We start from the raw sequence: 26818 nt of genomic DNA on the forward strand, positions 1-26818 counted from the left end.
AGATCAGAGCAAACACAAGGCTCAGCAAGTCAGACCATGGTAGCGAGATGCTTGTCCTTCAACAGATCAAAAGAGAACCAGCAAATGATAATGTTTTAAACAAAGTGGTAAGAGAGGTAGGAGGAGGATCAGTGGCAGGTCATGCCACAGAAAGCAGATAAAAGATTTAGACAATATCACACCTTAAGATCTGCAAACTTGAGGTTTACGTGGGTACTATTCTAGGGAATCTTGGACAAGAAAACCAACGGTCACCTACTATTACAAAAGACTTCTGAGGCACCAAAACAACATCTCTTACCCACTTTGGCTCTAAACTTGCATCAACAAGAGCCCCTGAAAGGCTGTGAAGGATGAACCACACCCCAGGACAACAACCAGCAAATCACATGGGCCTCTTCAGATGCTGAGCCGACCCTGTTAGTTCAACAAAATACTGCCACCCCTGGTAGGGAGAAGGATAGAAAAGAAAGTGCTGTAAATGGTATTTTTAATGCTGTTCCTAATTCAGCTGATCCTAATGAAAGAGCTCTGCATGAACCGTGCCTTGATAAATCTTTCCTAAGCTACAAAACTAAAATGAAATGTTAATTAAAACTTGAAATAGCACCCACGACTGCCATGTCTGGTTACAGGGAATTCCAATACTTTTACTTGACATTTGTTCAAAGACAGTATTTCTAAGTTATTTTCTTCTACCGTTAATATCAGGTATAAATTGTAAGGTCAAATAAATACCTGTAACAGAAAAATAGGTGCCAAAGAAGCCAAAGGCGGTTTTCTTCTATATTAATACATATTCTATCACATTATAAAATGTTTTAATCCATAAATGCTAATATTTATAGAATTACAAAAAAACGTCCAGTAATGGCTTGAAAACAAGACAGAACCAAGCTGAAGGCTCTTGAATAATTAATGTTTTAATATTCAGTACTTCAAGGTTATGGAACCCAGATTTCAAAAGGTAGCTCAACTCCATGCAAATTTTTTCAATTATTTTTGTTTTCACATAGAGTTGAAGCCACATCAGCTCAGAAATATTTGATATGAAAAACCCACCCTCTCAGCACTTATTTAGGTTTGAATATAGGAAGGAGACATGTAAGATGTGATGCACCACCTGAATGAAAATAGCAGAAATCCTAATTAAATAATTTAAAGCTTTGCCTATAGCAATACTTCAGTATTAGTGATAAAAATATCATCAAATACATACTCTTATTTCTTTCACTCTGGATTTTGCTCCTACAGCTTACAGTAGTCCATAATTAGAGCTTTAATAAAGAGCTAACAGCACAAAATGCAATATGGTGGAATAGAGAAAATTTGAAATCATGATAGCCATGTGAAAGCTCCAGTTCCTTTATTTAAAAATAATGGAACCTTAAGCATTCCACCATCGGCAAAAGGAACAACAACAATGTAACTCAGAGGGCTGCTGTCATTAGTAAGTGTGATTATATTTGTTAAAGTACTTAGTAGAGTAAAAAAAAATTAAAATAGAAAGTAACATTGGGTGAGTGTAGCACAAGGCAACTTGTGACAAATCCCTCCACTGTCCCTTGATCTATTAATATAAGACAAAGACCAGTGTCTAATATCCAATGGCTTCCTGGTAAGTATGAGATAAAAAATGAGGAATACAAGACAAATCCACATACAATCAAGTATATAATACAGCATTCTGTTTATAACTGAGTTATCTGAAAGGAATGTATCCAGATGGTTTGGAAAGCCACATCATTTAAACACAGCCATACAGAGTCTCTGAGATTGAAACTCATCATTACAGAAACAATCTAAGTTCAAATGCTGATCAGTGTAATCTTATGGTATAACTTATTCTTAGTTTTCCAGCTTTATATTGATAATCTTCAATATAAGGAATAGAGAGGGGTGGTCCTGGGAAATGGGGAGATGTTGGTCAAAGGGTAAATACTTCCAGCTATAAGATAAAGACATTCTGGGAGTCTATTAGATAGCATGGTGATTATAGCTAATAGTTCTTGAGCATGTGGGTATCAATCAGGAGAAAGAGTGTTTGATTGAGCTGAAAAGACCTACATTTTAACATCCATCCTGTCACTAGGTGACTGTTAATCTTCTCTGAGCCACAACTGATGCATCCTGGAAAGAGAAAGAGGAGAGGAAGTGGGGGGCCATAGAACCGGACAGTTTCTGTGATCTTTTCAGCCCTAAAACTGTACCGTTCTACTATGCTTAAGGAAGGAATTGGGTAACGTGACTCTTTTCTCACAGTTTACAAGGGAATGTAGGAAATGAAGATACACAGCTAACAAAAAGAGGGAATATTCATAGCTGCCAAATGACTGACATAGAAAATACCAGTGACTACTGATTTTACAACAGGGAAGGCTCAATCCTAGTCAGATGGATTTTACCAAAGATTTTAACTGAAACATTAAGAATAAGCTGGACTTGGATAGAGAGGGTGAGTAAAGACATACTACATGCTTCCATGATGCACCATGAATATGACAAACTCAAAGAGCACTTGACATCCATCTAACTCTACCTTATTCATGGAGATAACTCATCTGGACATGTGCTTCTAATCTAGAATGAAACTCCTCTAGGGACAGAAAGCTCCAAGCCATGCCAGGGTAGCTTGACACACCGTTGGACCACTCTAGTGACAAAGCTCTTCCAGACACTGAACCATGGTGAGCTTGTCAAATATGACAGGGCTTTCTGTCCTTCTTTCGTCATCCTTTACAACAAGGAGCATTTATCTACATAGGTCTCTTTAAATACATACCACTAGGCACTGAAAATTAAAAATTTAATGAAAATTGACCCTTTCAAATAGTAGTTGGGCTTTTTCTCTCTTGATCAGGACACTTTTTTTGCAACTTAGAGAAGCCATCCCCAAACTCACCTCCCTACCTTTATAATATACCAAGTTACCTTATTTTCCACATCAAATAGTCTAATTTCTGTCATCAAAAATGTCACTCTTTTTCTGCCTATTATAAAATTTATAAAAACACAGCAGTTTATCACAATTTTTCGAGACTATTAGTGTCATACTCCTAAAACACTTTTTTATCCTACAAGAGTTCCTTCTCGTTCATAATAGAAACAGTCAAATCACAATGTAAAGTCTAAGAGCAGTATCTGCTGCAATCTAAGAAAAAGATCTGACCAACCAACCAAAACTTTCTGAACCCGAGTTATATGGTCAAAATAATTCTACTTCAAAATTGTATCTTTACACTTCATATCAAGACGAAATAACAAAATACAACATCTGCAGTTAAAATAAAAACAAAAAACAATGGTAGTTTAAGTACATAAGACGTTAATAAAGTACATGTTTTTTAATTTAAGAATTTTATTTCTTCCTAATCTTTAATGAAATACATCTCTTCTACTATTACTGAATTACAACATTTTAGAGTTATTGAATCAAATTTTCTTGGGGTTAAAAAAAATAATAAATTCAAAAAAAAAAGAACTATTGTATACATACTGTACTTACAAATGTGGTTGGCAATGCAAAACTGTAGAGCCAGTAGCTTGTTAGAAGGTAACAAGTAAAATATTTCCTACCTTTTTTTAATTTGAGAATTTTTTGATAGCGTATTTTGTCTCCTACTGTGCATAAAAAAAACCTTTTGGAAGAATCAAATAATTTAAGGGTTGGCAAACAATGGCCCACTAAATCTGATCTACCACCTGTTTTTGCACAGCCTACAAGCTCAGAATGTTTTCTTACATTTTAGAAAGGCTGGAGGAAAATAAAAGGAATATTTGGGTATAAGTAAAAATTAAATGAAAATCAATGTTCTGTGTCCACAAACCAAGTTTTGCTGGAACACACCCATGCCCGCCCACTTATGTATTATCCATGGACACTTTCAACTATAATGGAAGAGTCAAGGGTTGCCACCAAGACCATAAGTAGCCCTCTCAATGTGCATTACAAATCACCAGTAATAATTCACTTCTGCCTGCTGGCCTACAAGACCTAAAATATTTATTATGTGGGCTTTTACAGAAAAGGTATGTTGAACTCTGGAATAATTAATGTAATGATTCATCATTTCCTGAAGAATTTAGGATAATGGCAGCTTCTGTGATTCTGAGCTATCAGCTAACCGAATTTTCACCATGAATTTTTACCATGATAAAGATTGTTATTTTACCCAGTCTTGTACATTTACAGTAATGTAATAATTTTAAAATATGTTTAACAAAGTACACTCCCTAAAACAGAAAAGGTACAGTTTTCATTCAATCTTTCACTCGGTCAACAATTAAGTTACCTATTGTAAAAAATGAAGATTTCTAGGGATTCAAAATAAATAAAATGTAATTCCTAGCTCTAAGAAAGTCGCACTCTAGTAGGGAGAGACAGTACTCTAGTAGACGTTCCTGCCACTAAAGGGAAGGCCAAAGCAACACAGTAACCTCTGCTATTTCATAATGACATACTGTCATCCTGCAAATATTATCTCTATCTGAATTAGCAAGTTATACACTCAAATAGATAAGGCAACAGGCTTGGCAAAGACGTTTATCCATCAATAGTTTTAATCAAAGCATTAGCCATATGTAAGTGATTAACCTTGACCAACATAGGTATAAGTGAAAATGCTGATTAAGAATTTACTAATTATCCTTCTGAACATCAGAAGTTACCTGGCATCTGGTCCTTAACTATGATAAACATACACCACCTCATCGCAGGTTATTTACACATAAATAAAGAGAAGTATTAACTGAATGGTTAAAAATGAAGAACATAACAGATAAATATCATCATTAAAAACACATGAATTGTTTTGTTTTGAAAGCCCAAATGTCCCACAAATGTCACTTTACTTGGAAGAATATTTTTGAGAATAACTGTCTCTTGAATCTACTCAGATTCAACCTACTGTAAAAAAACATAAATCATAAATGCATCCTCATTTCATAAGTAGAATGCAGGGATCTGCGTGCAGTTGAGCATCCTGGCTGTGTGCCTGCTTTACTTAAAACCAGAAGAGAAGTATAACCCCAATAACTCAGTCTTCCAGCAGCTGTTGTGAGCAGACAGGAGAGATGTCTCATGTAGCAGCCACCTCCAAATGTATAGACACGTGCACCCCAGTGACTGGAGGTTAGCAATCCTGGTGTGTCTGCTCGCTTTTAGTATTAAATATTTAATGGCCTACTTTTTCCTTAATGGAATTCAGGCACATCTGATCAGTCACTGGGACCATTTAGTAATGCAGTCAAAGTTATCATACTGCCATTTCACATAAACTTTGTAATTAGGTAATACATCACTTTATTAATTCAAAAGATTGCTTTCTTTACTACTTTATAGCATGCTACAGTAGCGAAACCCAACTGAGCTGATCAACAAAAAGGCTCTAAAACTTGGTCCTATAACCTGAACCCCTCAAGTGGTAAACACACGTGCACACACACCCCACCCCTGACCTTTCAAAATAACGGTGGAAATATTCATCCCACAAACTAGCCTACCAGCAACACTGAAGTAATGAAGCATCAGTAGATCCAGAATGAGGGCTAACTGAACAGAAAATTTAAGATTAAAAACTGAATATATCATGAACAAATTTATTCTTGCTTTTCCACTGAGATGCATCATTCTTTGGTGAATAAAAGACCAAAAAAATGGGTTATTTAGCATTTTTTTTCCTCCATGATGACATATATTTTTCTAAAATGACATTATGGCAGAATATCACATAGGCTATTTGTTAACACCCTAACAGCACATAGCAGGCAAATGCAAGTACTTCATCTTCAATATAGTATCATTTGTGTCTTATTTCTAACATACCTCAGTCAAAAATATTAAATTATGACTTCTTTCATACTATTAATTAGCAAGATTCCTGTCTATCTTAACCCATTCTCCACTGCTTCTCCAGGAAAAAAAAAATTCTCCCCAAACAAAACAGAATTTACTCAGAATGAAACTGAATGTAAACTTTAAGAGTACAAAAAAAAAAAAAAAACCTTCTAAAATTCCCGTTTTCAAATCTATACAACCACAGTGTATACTGCAAAACCAGCTGGAATTAATAGCATTAAAAATTAGAGTTTGGAAAGGCAAGCTCTGGAGATCACAGATGTGCCCTAAAGAATAAAAATAACATATTATCAGGAAAATCATTGTTTAAAAGGAAAAAAGAGGGAACATCTCCTCAAACAGATGTGGAATTTCTAATAAAAAAATTCTGTGTGAGTTGTACAACATTATTGAGTTAAAAAGTACTTTGCAGAGCTCTGGCAGCACTAACAATGACATATGTTTTGTGGTCAGGAAGGTCACTTTTATTCTTGTTGCTTCCAATTTAATGTCTGTTTTTGAAACACTTTATGCAACTAGAACATTTTCTACTCTATTGTTCAGAGCTTATCGTATTCTAATCAGTCTACCAAATGCATTTTTTTAAAAGAGAGTTATTAGTCCAGGGGAAAAAAGTATATTTTTCTAGAAGCCTGTACAATAATCACTAAAAATAAAAAAGAAATCAACCCTATGCATAAAAAAAAGCTCAAAACCAGGTCTGCTGATATAAGTATAGGCTCTGAATAACCATTACCAATAATTACAAACGTACATTTTGGGGGGTGGAATAGAGAAATACTATACATTCCATGTCACTTCAGTGAATTTTGATATGACTGCTAACACAATTCTTACAATCTAATTTCATCCTTTTAAGATGCACGTGTGAGAAACATTTCCCTCAACATAGAAAGCTTGCTTTCATACTTCCTATATGAAGTCCCAAGGAGCTACTTTGACATCATGAGGCTGCTATGAATGCAGGACATAGTAAATGATTTCCGGCCACAACAGCTACAGGCTGAAACCAAGCCCATTACTGGGGGAAAGGTACTCTTTTGCAAATTCTTCTGTTTGCAAATTTTTTTTCTCAACAAGACAGGTAATTCTCAGCATGGGATGCCTGCACTGGGCATAATTGTAGGTAACCATTTGAGACCCTGGTTAACAATCAGTTGCAGATTATACTCTTGGCTCTATGACAACACAGGGAGATGTAAAACACTGAAGTTTTAGAACGGAATCCCAAGTACAGATGGGGCGTTGGGGCAGCAGTAGTAGAAATTAATAACATGTGTCAGATACTTTAAATAGAGCATTTAATCTGTAAGTAGTTATTATCAATAACTACTGTACATATTATAGACAATGCTATAGAATTGGCTTTTTAAAATAGTTATTATTATTTTTCCTATTTACAGATGAGGAAATTGAGGTTGAGAGAATTTCACTTACTTGTCAGAAAAAGCGACTTAACGATCATACCACTCAGCCTCCCATTTAATTTGTCCTCTCTCTAACTGTAATGTTCTCACCTTTTCGAGTTTATATTCATCATTATTCACATATACATTCTCTATATTTGTAGCACATGTTTAGAACTCAATCAATAGATTGAACCACAGCAGGTGTCTTATCAAGATAAATCCATTTTAAAACCTAACTGGAAATTTTACTTCAAAATAGAAATGGAAGGAAAAAACGCTGGGGAGTGAGGAGGAGGAGGGGCTTGTAGAGGTAGAAACATACATCTTCCCTTCTCTAAACAATCTGAAAAAGAGCAGCAGAGATGAAGTTGGCCCCTATTTTTGATGAACATATAAATAAACATGTGACTCCAGTGTTTCCACTGACAAAATCTCCAGTACATCTCCCTTCCTCCGGCCACCTTCATTACAGTCAGTAGCAACCATCATCTTCTTCACACCTTATACTTTAATTTCCATTCAGCCACACCCCCAATATACAATCTAAGTTGAAAAAAAAAAAAACTGCTATTCAAACAAAGCTTCAAGCAAATCACTACCATCTTTCCATCCAAGCAGATCCCCCTCTATAGAAATTCTGGAAGTCACTACTCTCACTAATTTCTATTACTACCTCAAGTAAACCAAACATTTTTTTTCACACTGCTATTCAAACTCTTGTTGTAATCACTAAATATAACCTGAAACATGTATTCCACAGGTAACAACTGCCTTTTCAAATCTTCTCCACAGAGCGTCAATATATTTTTCTTAGCCCAGGGGGTTCAAGGTATCAGTACCCCCTCACTCTCCACAAGTATTTCTAGACCATTGTCTATAACTGTTTCCCAACACCAGCTTCTCTTCTGAAATTCATGCCATTAATTTCTGCTTCCTATCTGAAGTCCTTGATAACCTCCCTTAGAAAAATTTCTCCTTCCTACTTAAGTTTTATAGCCAGGCAACAAATTCATAAGAGAAAGGACATGTTTATATAGTAACTTCTATAATCTAAAGCCCATTGCTATTTGAGAGAGAGGAGAGAAAAAGAGAGTGTACGTATGTGCGTGTGTATTTATGTGGGGGTGGGGAGTGGGAGGCTAATACTGACATTGGGGAAGTGTAGGGAAAAAGGAACACTTGGAAATATAATTGGAAAAAAATGACTAAGTAACGACTCTGGAGTAATGGGTGGGGTATGCTTTCCCAGTAAAAATCTTGAATCTGAAAAAGAAAGAAAAAATATATGTATATATAAAACTGATTCACTTTGCTGTGTACCTGAAATACTGTAAATCAACTATGCTTCAATTAAAAAAAAATTTTTTTTAAGTCTTAAGCAACAGAAGCACAATCAGCACTAAGAACCTAGTCAAACAGAAAATATACACTATTTTTCAAAAGAAATCTCCAGAGAGTTCAAATTATAAACTGCCAACTTTTGAGGAATTAATCATGGTCTCCTATTAGATCAAGCCATCAGCTCAGCAGAGAATGAAACCTGGTCTCAGGATTAAGAAACTTCTCATCCTCCACAACCTCTTTCCTATCCAGGCAGTGCAAGTTTGGCATATATGCACATATCCCCAGGTAAGATTTCTGACCTGCTGAGGTTCTCTGCCTTGGTAGATAATTGTCAGAGTTAGAATTAGCCGCATATTTCTCTAACCCTGGATGAGGAGTGCTCTGCACATAGCAGCCCTACCAAAAAACAAAATAAAACCCCACCCTGATTAATTTGGTCAGTGAATTCACTAACAAACACCTCTCTCAGGAGGCCAAGAGGCCTGATAACCAAAGACTAATTGCAAAGAATGTTTAAAAATCAAAATAAAGGAAAAGAACATCTGTGTGAAATCTGTCAGATATAAAACAAGTTCGAAAATTACTGAAGCCAGGTGATGGAAACGTAAGGGTTCTTTGGAATTCTCTCTCTACTTTTGTGTATGTTTGGAAAAGTCTACAAAAGTTTTTTTAAAAAATTAAGATACAAATAAATTTAGAAAAGCCCTCAGAATTCCTTACATCTTAAATGACAACGAGATGAGCTAAGCATAAGCTTAGCATGTCCAGTACCTGCACAGAACCCGAATGAATGTGAGTGGGAGGAAAAGCAAACCATGAAAGGGGACTTTCTTCATCGAGGCCAGGGAAAGCCCGCTTTCTTTAAAGCATAAGTTCAAAAGTCAGTTCCTCCGGGTGAGGACGGCAGGTCCACATGGAACCACTCTTGTCAGGCTGCACACACAGGAGCAGCCACAGGGGGCAGCACTGTCTGTAGTGCCCATCTCTTCTCTCTCATTAATTCTATGCCAGTAAGCCAGGGAGGGGACACCAGCAGGGATACAATTCTGTCCAGCATTCTCCACCGACTGCCAGCGCATTTGTCTTAATCTGCGTTATCACACACTTGCAAAGTTATAAGCTCAGTGGCTCATCCCTGAGCTTGGCAGGACCTCAGTGAGCTAAATTTAAGACTATACTATTCTCTTAAAAAAAATGAAGGAGGGGGAGGAGAGGGGGGAGGGGGAAGAGAGTGTTTTCCTTTAAGTGCCAATTTATAAGCAGAAAAATAACCACAATTTATAAAACATAAATAAAAGTTTTACATGGAAGTACAGGAGCCATAGGTTAATGCTGCTTTCCTCTGATGATAACCAACATTTAAAGGCAGAAATCACGCATGAGTCCAACTCCCCCATAAGTCACAAAGATGTGTATGTTTTGCTCTTGTAGCAAATTAGTAACAAATACAAGTATGTGGGGACAAGGCTAGCTTATGATTAAAATTTTGTCTGCTTAATCATGACAGAATTTCCCCCATACACAACAAGAAAAGTTCACTGTAAAATACATGAGATTATTATTTAAAAAGAGAAATAAGATAGTAATTCACATTTTACATTGAGCAATAGAAGGTATTTTTAAAATCATTATTATGAATACTAGTAACTCCACTAATTGGCACTTTAACATTTCCAACAATAGGAAACACAATGAAGTTACAGTCATCATAAGGTATATTTTTATCTTTCAGGAGGTATTACTTTGAATAGTGTTTAACATCAAAAGAGCCTGTGTGCACTATACACATAGTGTGACTATAGCTTGTAATTTTCAGAAGCATATTACATAAACATGAGAAACTTCTCAGATGCAAGTAACCCTTATATTTTAAAATCAAGTTTAAATTACAGGCAAACCGGAATGTAATACTAAGGTGATATTATCAGAAAATCATAAGAACCCTAAAAAAAAACACACACACACACATTTGGGAAAAGCAAGAATAAATCTGTAGCAATCACACTAATCACATGTAAATTCTTAGAAAATAAGTCGACTATAAGACATACTTCCAAAATATTCACGAGATAAATATGTCATTGGATGTGTGCTTACAAATTGTTAAAAAAAAAAAAAAGGGACAAAATCACCCTCAAATGTGAAAGTTTACTTATTACTGAAATATAGTAAATATTTAAACAAAGCCAGACACTATGAGAAAGTAAGGATAGCAAACACATAGCAATGAAAGATGCATCATCTCCTTTGTCCCTATCCCAGGTAGATATCCAGAATCAATGAGTGTGTTCTTTCTCCCTGGACACAAACCAACCCTCCGAATCCTTTGCAAAAGGAGCACTTCAGGTACCTATTACCAAGAGATCATGATGAAATATTAAACAACACCTATTTTCTATCCTTAACCTTTTAGTGACTTGAAACATTTAAACAAAATTTTAGGCAAATATTTTTAAATCAGAAATGCTTATATTTTCACATTATTTTGAATTCACTTAATCAAGAAACGGATTCCAATAAATTTTTCACTTCAAAGACGAGTTCCGTCACTGAAACAACTACCACCAAACTAAACGAATCCAGCGGCAAACTTAAATCCACTAGTAAGAAATAATGGAATGTGTTAACTTTGAGAAAAGAAAGCACACTCTTCCTTTGAGGATGAGCTCTGTGGGCTGACAATGAACATACATGAGCCACTGATAAGAATACTGATGAAGCAGGAAAAGTAATACCCTTCCCAACGTGAAGCAATACACTCTCTCATTCTTCACTCATTAAGGTAGGGGAGTGATAAAGGCATGACGGGTCCTGGGTTTTCATGGATCAACAACAAAGTAAGGAGCAAAGGGTCGATTTATGGTAACAGCAAAGGCACCAAAGTTAACACTTACCTTTGCAAAGGCTTCAAAAATGTCAAAGGAAGGTGGCAGCTGAGAAGCATCCTGTATTTCTTCTCTCATGAAATGTTGAAATGTCAACGCAAGTTGCCTGAGGCCCTCTTTCTTGTCTTCAGTCAGTTTGTTAGTATCTTTTTAAAAGAGAAAATAAGTAACACAATCACACAGTGAACTTTCAATGGATAATTTTCAGGTGTTCAATGGTAGCTGTTAAACCAGCTATTCCCTGCCCTAGATTCCATCATGACAGAGATCAAATGGATATCTTTTTATTTTTTGACAACTACAAATGATTGTACATATGTTATCAATTAAATTTCTGCCAAATTTCATCTACAATATAAGATCAAACACCTTTCAAAACAAAATAAATATACACACAGATGAAAAAACACTAAAACCAAGACCGGTAATGATGTGTGTTCGCAGATTTTCTACATCAGCCAGCACACAAGTTCAAACCACCAGAAATGCTTATTTAGTCAGTCAATTTAAGCAGACTTTTCCATGAAACAATTTACAACCAGCTCATGACTAACTGATAAGCAGTATCATCTCAAAAGAAAGATGAAAAAAAAAAAAAAGGGAGAACTAAAAAGTTCAGCTGAAGTTCAAACTGGCGAAATTTGTCAAGTAGAAAGTACATTAAGAAGAAGACATGAATCAACCAAGGAAACCTCATCTTCAAGTTATTTCCAGGTTGAATAAACAAGAAATGATACTGCTTCAACCCGAACAGAAGGGGAAAGTTCCAAAGCCAGTATATCACCCCTTTAAAAACTCAGTTTAATTTATAACACAAAGGGGTGTGAAGGCTAACAGTGCACAATTCATATTAACAACATTTGAGGGCAGCTCACTTAAGGCAGCATGTATGACATTGCTACTGAGCAAGGCTAATGTTCAAACTCACTGCAAGAGATGTTAATTACCTAGCAGTAATACAAGAAGGAAAAATGACTAATTAGTTCTCTATTAAAACTTGAAAAGATATATCAAGTTGAACTATAGCATAACTCTGTTGCTCATGTCAGGTCTTCATATTTTCTTTAAATTACTTGTTCAACAGAACAATTAACCCAATGATTTCTTAAATAATAATTTATTATCATTGGCACTTAGGATCCCATAACCATAAATCTGTACTAGATCATTTTATTTGCCTCCATCCAGAAATATAAAACTATGTAGCAAATTTACTCCAGGAGCTCTTGCTACTATGAGCTGAAGTCATTCACAACTTCCCTGAACAGGATCTGTGCCAATATGAAAGGAAAAATAAACCCTACATTTACTTAACAAATGTGCAAAGCCTCTCAGCATTCTCAAGAAGGCTGGCCACCACCACGGTAATTCAGAGCAACAATGCTCAGTGCTGTCCAAGAGCCTAAGTCACCTGGACCTTCTTTCCTCATTATCTAAAGGACCGGGGAACTTAAATGTCCCCTGAAACCTCTTGTTCACATTACTATTCCCTGATATCAAAAAGAAATCAAGAGTCAGAAGAAGGGAAAGAGGAAGGGAGAAATAGAAGTAAAACTATTTTGTCAGCTGGACTAAGGGTTATACTCCCCTCCCTCACTGGCTAACTTGGACACCTCTGTCACACTTTACAAACTCATACATGGCCAAAGCTACCCTGGAATAAAATAAACAGGGTAATGTGTCAGTCTATATAAAAATATGAGAAGAGAAGTTTTGTTGCCGCACATAATAAAGAGACAGAGAAATAAAGCTCAAAATAAAGCAACTCATCAGCTCAGCAAATAAATGAGAGGATTTTTAAGATGCTGATAGACCATCACTTACTTGACTCCAGATCAGAAAATGAGTAAAGTTTCTCCGATTCAGAGGGTGTTTCTTCCATCTATGAAGTAAAGAGGGAAAACACCAAAAACAATTTCAAGTGCTCCAATATGTAAATTATATTTGAGTATTTTTAGATATTTAACTGCAAGTCTATTAAAAAGAAAATATTCTGTATACTCCATCTCTTCATCACTTTCTTAGACATATATTTAATCAGTCATAATTTAAAAATAAAATCCATGTTGTGACTTCACTCACCAGTTTAATTTTCAAACACAAAACTCTTTTATACGAAGTTTCCATACTTTTTTTTCCCCAGTTCTACCACAGACTTGTATCATGGTAAGGATTTCACTACTAATTATCACAGAAAAGCAAAGATGGATGAATAAAAATAAGAATTTATTACAAACTGTGAAACTTTGGACAAGTTACTTAACCTTGAGTCAAGAGGGGCCCATTTCCTTATAAGAAACACAAGAGTAATAATAGCACTGAGATGTGGAATGAAATAAGGCTTATCATGTAAAGCAATTAGCACAGGGCCAGGAAACAGTAAGTGCTCAACAGAAAGTAGCTATTAATACAACTGCTTTCTATTAGATTCTGATTCAGGTCAGAGGTGGAGACTGAGAACTAGTACATTGGGTGATTCTGAAGCAACTTATTTCTGCGGTAACAGTGGTTCTCTATTCAATATTAATAAAGTTTTTTTAAAAAGTTCAGACTCAAATGAGTGATTATACTTTTATTATCCAGTGATTACAGAAATGCATAATGACAAAGTTGCTCTGAATTTATTATAGCTTTGAAATCAATTTGTGTATTTTAGTTGAATATAATATACACATTTGAAAACAGTAGTAAGTATATGTGACGTATATTCAGTCCAAAGACAACGTCCATTTGGTATTCTAAATCCATGTTTTTAGTAGATGTAATTGATATATAACATGGTATTAGTTTTAGGTGTACTACTTTACATTCCTGAAACCCTCTATAAAATCTTACTGCCAAAAAAAAGTTAATAAACAACAGGACAGATGCCTACAATAAAGAGATATTCATGCTAAAGCCTGGCCAAAAAACAACAACAAAAAAACCTGGAAGGTGTCACCAGGCAGATATTTCACAGAATCCGCTAGCTGCTTTGGCAGAGTAGGGAAGGAGCCAGGAGAAACAATTTAAATGAATCTTAGCTTTAAAAAAAAAAAAAAAAAAGATAAGCACTCTTTCATGTGAGATTAATTATCATCAAATTAAAATCTCACTTGAAGAGGCAACCAAAAAAATTACATACTCACCCTATGCGTTAGTTCTTAGTAGGAAATTAATAAAGGCCATGTAACAGACATCACTAACATCTCACACCCCAAACGGAGGACCTTATGTCTCTGTTCCTAAGAGATCACACACAGGGCCTTCAAAAAGGGGCCATGTAGGAATTGGGGGTTTTGAGCATGAGCCACCTGTTCTCCTTGCTTGGCCTTGCAAAATAAATCTTTCTCTGCTCAAAGAAGGGGAGCTGCACTTCATCACTGCCCCTAATAATGTGATTAATAAGAAAAGAACACGTTTTTTCTTAGGATACTCCCTGGAATAATCCACCTTCTACCTTAACATGGATTTAAATTCAGCCTTAAACATGAGTAATATATACAACTGTAAGTGTTTATGTCAAATTAAAACCCAAGCGTATTTCATAAGCGTTATACTCACAAGTTTGAAAACAACTCTGCCAAGAAGTCGGACAGAGTCGGGAGGATATCTGGGTTTACAGCTTTTAAGGCATTTGCATTCTCGCTTGTGGTCTGGCCAAGCTTTTTTCTGTTAAGACAAGAGTGGAGAGGGCATATAAGACGCAAAAATTTAACTTTCATTTACACTGGTTTTGAAAGTGGAGAGTCGTCAGCATTCATTTAATTTCAACAGCCTAAATACAACTGCAAATAGAAAATGAAAGCAACATGCTAATACTATCCATGATCCAGGAGGCAGTCTTTGCCAAGTGTGCAATTACCCGGCGTGGATATCCAGAGCGTCCATTTCATCTGTCCTTTAATGTGCCCCATGGTTATTACCTGCCTGGCAGCGTCCAAAGAAAGAATCATTATGTCTTACTTAATAATTTATAATAGACTTTTTTAGGGGATTGAATAGGATTCAATAATAGACGGTGATTTTGAATGTAAAAAGAAAATATCACTCTGAATTAGAAAACAAAACACATGGTTCAGAAAAATCAAAACAAGGCAGATAGCTTTTTGAATTTCTGTGCTGATGTATCAAGCACAGAAATACCAGGAGAGCTAACAACAAAAAATATAAAACTTTTCTGTCTTTGAAGACAACACAGAAAGGGATTATTAGATAAAATGACCAAGTTTGCCCCAGACTGTCTTGGTTTATTTATGTTGTCCTAGCCTAATTATTATTAACAGGGCCCCTTTTTATTCTGAGAAGTGCAGTCTGGATGATAAGTTATACAGTCACTGAACCCAGGATCCCAGTCATGTGCCCGTGTGACTGAAGAGACACAGAGCCAGTCACCAATGTCTCAACAGTAGGAAGGAGAGGACTAAATGGAAGGGCATTATTCATGAGTCTGGGGTCAGAAATGCCACAGCTCCCTTTACAAGGGATTAGCTCTAAATGGAAATAAAATCCAGAGTATCTAGTACTGACCCCTGGAGAGTGGGAGACAGCTAGACCAAATATCTAATATATCCTTTTCCAAATGATAGTTGGAAGTTTCATCACTGAAATGCCTGCTGCTCATACTCAGTCTTATTTTGGAAACTATAAATCTGCTTCCCAAACTGTGGACCTGTAAAATCCCCCTAGAAGAACTCTCTCTTCTCAACTTATAACACAAACATGCAGCACAACCAAAAAGTAGCTGTAGCTACTTGGAAACTGTGACTCAGATTCAAGTTCAAGCCAGCATTTTGCTCAGAAGACTGCCCATGTCAGGATGCTGGGTGAAGACGTGGTTTGTCTGCTCTGATTGCTAATAACCAGACCTTGGAGGCAGTGTTTACAAGGGGTACATCGCTATTTTATCAACTCTGCTCATAGCTGCTTCACTTCATTCCTTCATATCCACTACAGCAATGCTCTTAATGTGATGCTTGTCATTTTTTTTTCAGTATTTATATTTCACTCACTTCTAAATAAAACTGAGTTGCTTCAAAGTAAAGATGAGTAGGAAATAAAACGTAAAATTTCAAACATAAAATGTTAAAATTATGGAGAAAAAAAGTCCTCTAGCATTTGCTTAGCATTGTATAGTTTGTCAGTCACATTGCTAAGCAATTAATATTTCACTTGACTTTCAAAATGATCCAAATGGTAGATACTGTCCTTACATTAAAGATGAAAGAAGTAGGGCTCAAGAGCTGGGATCTAACTACCAAGCTAAATAAATATAAAGGGGGAGAGCCTAAATTCTTAGTATGCTAAACATGAGAGCTAAATAATTATTGTGTTTGTGCACTACGTTTATTTGAGTTGCCTTACAGGCAAGGCAAAAAAAAACAAACAAACAACAACATAATGGCTTAGATAATTCTTAACTGACAGAAAGGAAAAACACATAGCTTTACAAAGTATTAAATCACAGAACGGATTTATTCGAAGAATGCTAATCAGCACACTGGACGGTGTCTTTAACAACAGTTCATAACTACAATGGTCTTTCATAGAGCTCTTTCTAATGTCAGTACCCACGAAAAATTATAATATTAAAACATAACTCAGTGGAAAACAAAAGGTTTCTATTGTTCAAGAGGTTAAGCCAGGATTAGCAATTAGCAAGTACAAACATATTATAAGAGCCCTAAAAAAATATGGTTCCACTGTCAAATAAGTTTGAAAAACACTACATAATGTAGACCCTGCTTAGAGATTTGAAATATATTTAGCTTACCAGAAGTTCTAAAATGTTCTACATTAAAGAATCTTGGATAAATAAGTTAACACAGAGTTTCCCATGACTGTTCTTGTCATTCGGAGGGAAGTTAAGTTGGTATATACTAACTCGGATATATCTGTACTTTCTTTCCTTCATCTGATCTGAGAGTGGGTGAAGCAGACAAATTCAAGGTCATTCTCATGACAGGAAACTAGAGTGTTGATATTTTGATTACTGATTGAAGGGAGAACCATAGCTTTGGTGGAAGAGTTTTCACTTGAAAGTCTAGAAGGCTGATAGACGCCTTCAGTGAGCAGGAGGAATGAACCATACCAGTGCCAGTGGGTCTCTGAGAAAGCACCTTTGGCTCTATTCGGAGTCTGAGTAAATGTCCAGCTGAAAAAGAATTACACCTAGTAAAACAAGGCTGGGGCAATTTGGACCAAATGATCTAAAGAGCATATTTTATTTGACACTTGTCTAAATTACAAGGGATCGTCCTTAACTCCTTTGATAAAACCTCCAGTTTTGATCAGCCTCCTGGAAGTTTACCAGGGAGAAACAACTATAACATGTAGCCCAAGGTAATGACCCAACTGATCTGTCAGATGACATTATTTAGAGTGAAACATCTAAATGTTGGACAACTCTTGTCAAAAACTACTCAATGTCTTTAACATAATTCATATTGAGCTCTTATTTCTCAACAGTAATTAGGAAGTAGAAAATGTTTCTTAAGGCTATTACTAGATCACTACATAACAACATTGTATAACATACTTATTGTCCCAATTGCTTGAGTAAAAAAGATGCTCATCCTTTTCATCTAAAAGCCAAATCAGATCTGCATAAATAAGTGAAGCAATCATACCACTTGAAACCAGCCTGTAATAGCGTCAGTTTTACAGCCTATTCCATTTCTTACCATGATATTAAAAACCGTGCTTTTAAAACATTGTTAGGATTATGTCTTACCATAAGACTTACTAACAGCAGCATACCCCAGAAAAGACTTACAAAGAAATCTTTCAAGCAACTGCATTTGAGTTTGAAGCAAAACCACACAATCTTATAAAAATTTTAGGCATCATCTTCACTCTACACACCTGAACCTTGGTCTAAACGTCAAGGGCACATTATATATCTACCAGTTTCTCAAAGACAACCTTCTTGATTTACTTTTTCCTATTTTCTTCCATTACTACAAATACAGGATGTAATTAAGACTTTTTTTCACAATACTGACTGTAATGTTTTCTGTTCTCATAGTTGAAAATTAACAATGATGCACAATAAGCACAAATTAGCATGAAAGAAAAGGGAAATTAAAATATTGCATTAAGAAACAAACACAATGGGAGACAGTTTTAGACAGGAAAACAGTAAATTAAGACGTCTATGACTCAATTCCATTTATCAGTTCATGCATAACTCAAAAAACAACTTCAGAATCTATATATTTTCATGTTTTACAGTATTTGTATTGATTCAGAACATAAACTTATTTTAACATTTTTTGATTTATAATCATTTTACAATGCTGTGTCAAATTCCAGTGTAGAGCACAATTTTTCAGTTATACACAAACATATATATATATTCATTGTCACATTTTTTTCTGTGAGCTACCATAAGATCTTGTATATATTTCCCTGTGCTATACAGTAGAATCTTGTTTATCTATTCTACAATTTTGAAATCCCAGTCTATCTCTTCCCACCCCCCACCCCCTTGGCAACCACAAGTTTGTATTCTATGTCTATGTGTCTATTTCTGTTTTGTATTGATGCTTTGTTTGTTTGTTTGTTTTTAGATTCCACATACGAACGATCTCATATGGTACTTTTCTTTCTCTTTCCGGCTTACTTCACTTAGAATGACATTCTCCAGGAGCATCCATGTTGCTGCAAATGGTGTTATGTTGTCAGTTTTTATGGCTGAGTAGTATTCCATTGTATAAATATACCACATCTTCTTTATCCAGTCATCCGTTAATGGACATTTAGTCTGTTTCCATGTCTTGGCTATTGTAAATAATGCTGCTATGAACACTGGGGTGCAGGTGTCATCCTGAAGTAGGGCTCCTTCTGGATATATGCCCAGGAGTGGGATTCCTGGGTCATATGGAAAGTCTATTCCTAGTTTTGTTGAGGAATCTCCATACTGCAGAACATAAACTTATTAACTAAACCAGTGGTTCCCACTGGAGGTAATCCTAATTTGGTGGTTTTTCAGAAGCTTTATGGGGGTGTTTTGAGGGGGGGAGATACTGAATATAGTTCCCTGTGCTGTACTGTAGGACCTTCTTGTTTATCTATTTTATATATAGTAGTGTGTATCTGCTAATCGCAGACTCCTAGTTTATCCCTCCCCCTATCCCCTTTGGTAACCATAAGTTTGTTTTCTATGTCTGTTAGTCTATTTCTATTTTGTATATAGATTCTTTTGTATTATTTTTTAGATTCCACATATAAGTGATATCTTATAATATTTGTGATTGACTTACTTCACTTAGTATGATAATCCCTAAGTTCATCCATGTTGCTGCAAATGGCATTATTTCATTATTTTTTATATGTAATACTCCACTGTATATATACCAGATCTTCTTTATCCATTCATCTGTCAATGGACACAAGGTGTTTCCATGTCTTGGCTACTGTAACTAGTGCTATGAACATCAGGGTGCATGTATCTTTTCAAATTAGAGTTTTCTCTAGATATATGCCCAGGAGTGGGATTGCTGGATCATATGGTAAGTCTTTTAGTTTTTCAAGGAACCTCCATACTGTTCTCTGTAGTGGCTGCACCAATTTATATTCTATGAGTTGGGTTTTTTGTTTTTTGGTTTTTGTTTTTTGTTTTCTTTTGGTCACAATGCTTAGGGAGCACTGTGAGCACTTAGTAGCCAGGAACCAGAGATACCAGACATCCTCTGTAGGACAGTTCCATATGATAAAAAATTGTTCCAAACCCAACATGACTTTTAAGTGTCCAATCAGACATTCAATAAAGGTGACAAATTTTTTAATAAATTATCTGAGCCTAAAACTAAACCTCCTTTCACATATAAACAAAGAGCTTGTTTCTATGGTCTTAATAGCACTGAATTCTCTAGGTAAATCAACAGACGACTGCATTTTAAGAACTTTAGCTAAAGTTATTCAATATTTCATAAAAGAATATCACTGACAACACCAGTTGGAGTATTTCCATTATCAATAAAACACGTTTTCTTTTTTTTTTTTAACTGAAGTAGTCAGTTTACAGTGTTGTAAAACACATTTTCTGATCTACATTTTGTACTTCCCTTTTCACAGTGACTCTGCAGAGGTGCAAGTATATGACTTCTTAATTGTGTCTTCCAGTCTAGTCACAACCAAGCATTTACACACTAAAATGCATAATATTTTAAGTTGTCTCAATATTCTTTCTCCTTTATGTTCCAGTTATGGCATTTATATTGATATTGAATTTTGAAATCTGTAACTAGGTAGTTGTATTACCTATGAAATTTCATTTCAAAACAGTAGAGAGGACGGATTTGAAACTGAGAGAGTTAAAAACCCTAGATCTAGAACAATGCTACAGTTATACACACCACACACATACAAAAGAATATTTTTTAAATATAGAGCCTAGGACACACCCCAGAAAGTTTCATAGTACTGATGACATAGAATCGGGTGTCTACATCGTTTTTTATCACTGAGGGGGATTCCATGTGTAGCAAAGGTTGAAAAACTTTGACTAAATTAAAGGTTGAAAAACTAGACTAAATTAAAAAGGAGGCCATTATATGTATGTGTGTATATGTATGTGTGTGTGTATATATATATGTATACAAAAAACACACACACATACACACATGTATATATATACATTAAGTAGATTAAAAAACAAAATACTATTTTATACTTATAATTAAACTACTGCCCTACAGGAATTAGTATTTTATAGTATCAAGGTGGGGAAAGTGTTTCTAATGCAGGATATAAAACCTAGAAACCATCAACGAAAAGGTGTACATATTAGACTACATAAAAATAAGTAACTTCTATATCAGAAGCAAGAAAACCTAATACTACAAACATGGGTGAAAAATAAAGGACAAACTAGAAAAATCTAAAATCTAAAATATGTATGTAGACACTTATGTCTCCAAAATACCAGGATGTCTTATAAAATAACTAAAAAGGGGGGGTGTGATTATTTCAATAAAAATAAGGGGGAAAAAGTGAAGGACATGAATAGAAAATTCATGCCTAAAAAAGAAAAGCCAATAAATAAAAAATACAAACCAAACCACTGATCAAAGAAATGCTAATAGAAACAAGATAACATCGGTGACCAATTAGTGTAGCAAAGATGAATGAAACAGTATTCAGAAGTTTCTGGTTTGTAGGGCACCCCAGTACGAGGAGTCCTGGACAGCTAGTGCTCTGAAAGCCTGAACTCCCCGGTGGGTTTCAGGAAAGCCTTTTTAAAGGCAAGGTGAGCGAGGGGAATACCAGGGTCTGTGATCTATATATTAGATACATAGAGACAGATGGTAAATATAGATATGTAGATGTGTATATATGTGTGCGTATGTAAATAGCTTCCCTATCCCTACAGTTTTCTCTTATCCCCCTTATTTTAGGCACAAAGATAAGACAATATTATTTACCCGTCTCATAAGCTCCATAAGGGCAAGGGCTTTCTGTGTGTTGTTCAGTAACAGTGTGTCACAGTCCTGGCATTGGCACTAATATTTGCTGTGTAAATTAATGGATGAATCCATTATCAAGTCCTTCAAGTCTTAAATCATTGGCCTCATCTCTAACTTTCTTTTTTTCCCCTAGTACTTATTTTTTAAAGACTTTAATTTTCAGAGCAGCTTTAAGTTCATAGCAAAATTCAGAGTAAGGTACAGAAAGTCCCCATACACCTGTGCTCCCCACACACACAGCCTCCCCCACTGTCACAGTGGTGTATGTGTCACAACTGATGAACTTACGGTGACACATCATTTTCGCCCGAAGTCCATAGTGTACATTAGGGTTCACTCTTGGTGTTGAATAGTCTATGGGTCTGAACAAATGTATATGACATGTATCCAACATTATCCAATGTCTTTTCCCCCCAAAGTAGCAGTTTAAATTTATTGATAATTAGTTTTTAAAAATTCGGAGAACCGTGTAATGAATTAGTGTGTAATGAATTAGTAAAACTATTTTTGATAAATTCTCAGTTTTGACCACTAAATTTCTCTATCTTCCAGGTAACAGGAAGCACATATAACTCAAAAACATTCAGAATACATACTTCCACAGTACTCTGTATAAAGCAGGGCAAGAAAGTTACAGTATGCTAGCATTACTTAACTGTAAGTCATACAGTCATTTTTGTTTGTAGTGATCATATTTGTAAAATAATCAGAATACACACTGTGATAAAGATTTTTCATTTTTTTATACAAATTTGTGAATCTGTTTATATCCAACCCCTTTTTATTCCTCTAACATGACAAGCTTTTTCCTACTTCAGTGCCTTTACATTTGCTGTTTCTTTTACATAAAAGGTCTGTTCCCAGATCTGTCCATGGCTGGCTACTATTAGATTCCAGGCTAAATGTCACCTCTACAGGGAACCCTTCTGTAACAACCTATTCAATGGTGCGCTCATGCTCTTCCAAATCACATTCACTCATACAATCATCGACATTTGTTACTGTCTCCTCACTCCTTAATACAAACTTCATGAAAGCCAGGATCTTGTTTACTTGTTCACTGCTAAGTGCTCACCATCCCAAGCTCAACTTACAATAGTGACTAGCTAGCAGGTACTCAAATTTCTGTTGGAGAAACTTCGGATGAACAGAGGATCCTGATATATCTACAAAAGAAGAGGGAGAGGATGCAGACGCTGATGTAGGTGAGCTGAAGTCCCTTATCTCTCAGAGCAGGAAGTTAACAGATAATGCCTATACTGATGAATAAAGAAATATTACTATGTCTCCCTTATATGTGGGATCTGGGAAAAAAAAAAAAAAAAAACCTCACAGATGCAGAGATCAGACAGGTGGCTGCCAGAGTCAGGAGATGGGGAGTGGGAAAAATGCATGAAGATGGTCAAAAGGTGCAAACTTCCAGTTTATAAGAACTAGGTAAGTCCTGGGGATGTAATGTTCAGGATGGTGATGACAGTTAACAACACTGTATCACACATTTGAAAGTTGTTAAGAGAGTAGATCTTAAAAGTTCTCATCACAAGAAAAAGAAATTTATAAATATTTGTGGAGATGGATGTTGACTAAATGTACTATGGTGATCACTTTGCAATATATACATCTATCAAATCTTTATGTCGTATATATAAAATCAATATAATATGTCACTTATATTTCAATTAAAAAGAAATATTAGTATAGATTATTTGGAGATGATGCCATTTTTAAATATAATTCAACAATTATCATTAATGAAAGCATTCATTCACTCATTCACTCAACAAAGCATACAACATCTGCAGCAGTAAACCATGCACAGGGCACACCTGCAAGGAGCCTGACATCTAACTGCAGAAACAGCCAACTAACCCAGTAATCAACACAATTAAATTTCTGTACGATAAAAGAGGAACACAGACTAATCTCAGAGGCTTAGAAAGAAGGGAACAAGTTTAATCCAAGTTCTAAAGGATGAATAGGAGTTCAGTAGGTGGGGGAGAGGTCTGATTCAGGCCCAGAGACTTGGACAGCCAAAGGCCCAGAGGTAAAAAATGTGGCAAAGTCTGCGAGCTTGAAATTCATCCTGAAGGAAGAGAGGGCCAAGGTTTCAAGCTGGTGAGTGACAGATCATGCTTACATTCTAGAATAAAATAATCCGTCTGGTTCCTGTGTAAAAAATAGAATAGAAGCTGGCAAGAGTTGAGAGGCTACAGTTAACCTAGGAATAATGCCATGATGCACAAGAGCGGTGGGAGAGAAGCTAGAGAGAGGTGAACCAATTCCGACCTTTAGGTAGTAAAATTAGCAGGACATGGTGATTAACGGGACGTGGGGCCAAGAAAGAACGTAAATCAGAGATGATGACACCTGGCAATTGTGACTGCTGAGTGGTTGGTGAGATTATGCACTGAGGTTAAAATGCAAGATGGAAAGCAGGTTTGGGGGAAGATAATGCACCCAGGTATAGATATATGGCATTTGAGATACCTGTGCAACACCCAAGTAGAGGTGTCCTGTAAAATATGGGCCTGGTGCTCAGGAGAAAGGAAGAGGCTGGAGATGTAGTCTGCAGAATAATTAAAATACAGATGTTAACTGACGTCATGGGAGTAGATGGGATAATTCTGCAGGTAAATGTAAAGTGAGGAAGAAAAGCTAGGGCTGTAGACATTTGTAGAAGTCAGAAAGCTAAATATGATCGAATAATTTTTACCTTTACACAATATTCTTTTTGTTTACAATTAGACACAGAGGGAGGACATAGCTCAGTGGTAGAGTGCATGCTTAGCATGTACGAGGTCCTAGGTTCAATCCCCAGTAACTCCATTTTAAAAGTAAGAAAATAAACCTAATTACCTACCCTCCACCTGCCACCACCAAAAAAATAAAAAAATAAATAAATAAAAATTTTTAAAAATTAGATACGAAGCCAACTCCTTTCTCTACAGAGCCACAGCACATTCTATCAGCCTGAAGCCTGGCACAGAGCTATTTATAAAATAAACAAAGGGCTTGGCTTTCTTTATTATCACCACTTCGGGTATGATATTCTAGAAACCAATTTATTAAATCACCCTGTTAAGTGCTTACTAATGTGGGATTCATCAAAAATGTATCAAATCATTCTACAACAAAAAAAATGTAAACCTCAAAATATAGACCTCTTTAAAAAGGTGAATCATAATATCAACATAAAAGAGAGCCTCTTTCTGCTAATACAGTATTTTTTAAGTATATAAAACTGCAATTTGATGTGGTACCCAGCTGCTTATTTTGCTCAGCAATTAATTCAATTAGAAATATATGTATTATAAATCAAATTAAAACCAGAAGAGATGAAGTAATAATTGGTGAATTTGGTTGAAATTAGTTTACTTGCTATCACTATTACAAATGCTGAGAATGTTTTTTCATAAGAAAACTGAGCCTGCTCCTCCTGGATCTCATAATCTCATCTGTGATGTTCTGATTGTGACAATATAGAAACAGACTGGGTCCCATATATAACCACTCTATTACATTATATGACACCTCATAATAAGGTAGATCCAGAGGAATACAAAGCTACTGATGACAAAACATTATGGCCAGCATCATTCAGCACTGTACACAGCAGTAAATATACACATATACATGTATACTATGTATGAAGCACAGACTAACAGTTTGCTGTGTATCCTGCTCTCACAAAACATACACACAGAGATTACCTCTGGAAAACAGAAGCAGCAATAGGGGAAAAACACTGGAGGAAGACTTTTACTTTTTATTCTGTATTAGTCTACATTGTGCTAATGTTTACAATGCAAAGGTATCTTTGTACCGCTTATGTTTAAAAATGAGGTGTGAAAACCGATAGCACCGATACCTTCCTTACAGGCACAAAAGACATTACATCCTGTAACACCTCAGCCAATCACGGACAATTCATTGATGCTGCAGCCCCACACATCAAATGCTAAGCTAGTGAACAAAAGTTACATCCCCCTAGGGTAAACATATTATAGATTTTATGCTATGTGTTCATATCCTCTTTATCAATTTCCATTCCAAGTGCTTTTGTTCATTACTGCTCATAGTTCAGTTTGTCAGTTTAATTTTGTGCTGCTTTTGTAGGTATCCACAATAATTACACTGTTTAATGCTGTACCTTTGGGTGAGCTTAACAGAGCAGTTTAAATGCATATTCTCTGGCCAATCTTTGACTCCCATCCCACCTCTCCACACACCCCTTGCCCCCCACACACATACAAGCATATGCACTAGCTGTGTTATCTATGGTATCTTTCATCTCACTAGCTATTTTCCCATTGCCTTCTACAGTATATCTGATGATGACATTATTATTGATGCTACAGAAAACAGCTAATATATGTGGTAAAAATATATGCACTATAATGAATCAAACTGACATACCTCCTCCCAGACTCCCTCAACTCATTCTAATCAGATTGCTTTTTTTTTCCTTGAGTGTACTACAAAAGGAGGAAGGAACATTGGGGGAAAATGTCCACAAAAACAAGAAAAAATAGATGTTTAGGTCATTGAGAATAGAAAGGAAGCTCATCTAGAAAATCTGTGTCAAGTAATAAGATAATTCGCTTGGTTCCACACGTACTCTTCTTAACCTGAAGATTCCTGAAACACGTAGCTAAGTTTCACATGAACAAAACACCTAAAACATCACCATAAAACAGTCTTTCTAGACTTTATCTTGCAGAAAAGGCACAGGTTTGTTTTCATTTTTTACCTTGTTATTATTACTATGATCTTACATAAATCTGGTATCTATCTAACTTCGACAGAATTTTTGGTTTACAAGATAAGGTAAAAATCACTCAATCATTTTCCCCATCCCTATTTTTATTAGGAGAG

The 26818-nt window shown here is 35.7% G+C and overlaps 1 protein-coding gene across 2 annotated transcripts in view; it reads right to left on the reverse strand.

Moving 5' to 3' along the window:
* Positions 1 to 26818, reverse strand: part of SMYD3 (SET and MYND domain containing 3) — a 558077-nt gene that overhangs the window by 426681 nt on the left and 104578 nt on the right. For both annotated transcript variants that reach the window (XM_010992333.3, XM_031438496.2), the window contains 3 exons: positions 15039 to 15146; positions 13320 to 13377; positions 11505 to 11641 (listed from right to left, as the gene is read on the reverse strand). In XM_010992333.3, the coding sequence (XP_010990635.1) occupies positions 11505 to 11641; positions 13320 to 13377; positions 15039 to 15146 (303 nt within the window). The remainder of the gene's footprint in view (positions 1 to 11504; positions 11642 to 13319; positions 13378 to 15038; positions 15147 to 26818) is intronic.

This window comes from Camelus dromedarius, chromosome 21 (assembly GCF_036321535.1).
Source record: "Camelus dromedarius isolate mCamDro1 chromosome 21, mCamDro1.pat, whole genome shotgun sequence".
NCBI lineage: Eukaryota > Metazoa > Chordata > Mammalia > Artiodactyla > Camelidae > Camelus > Camelus dromedarius.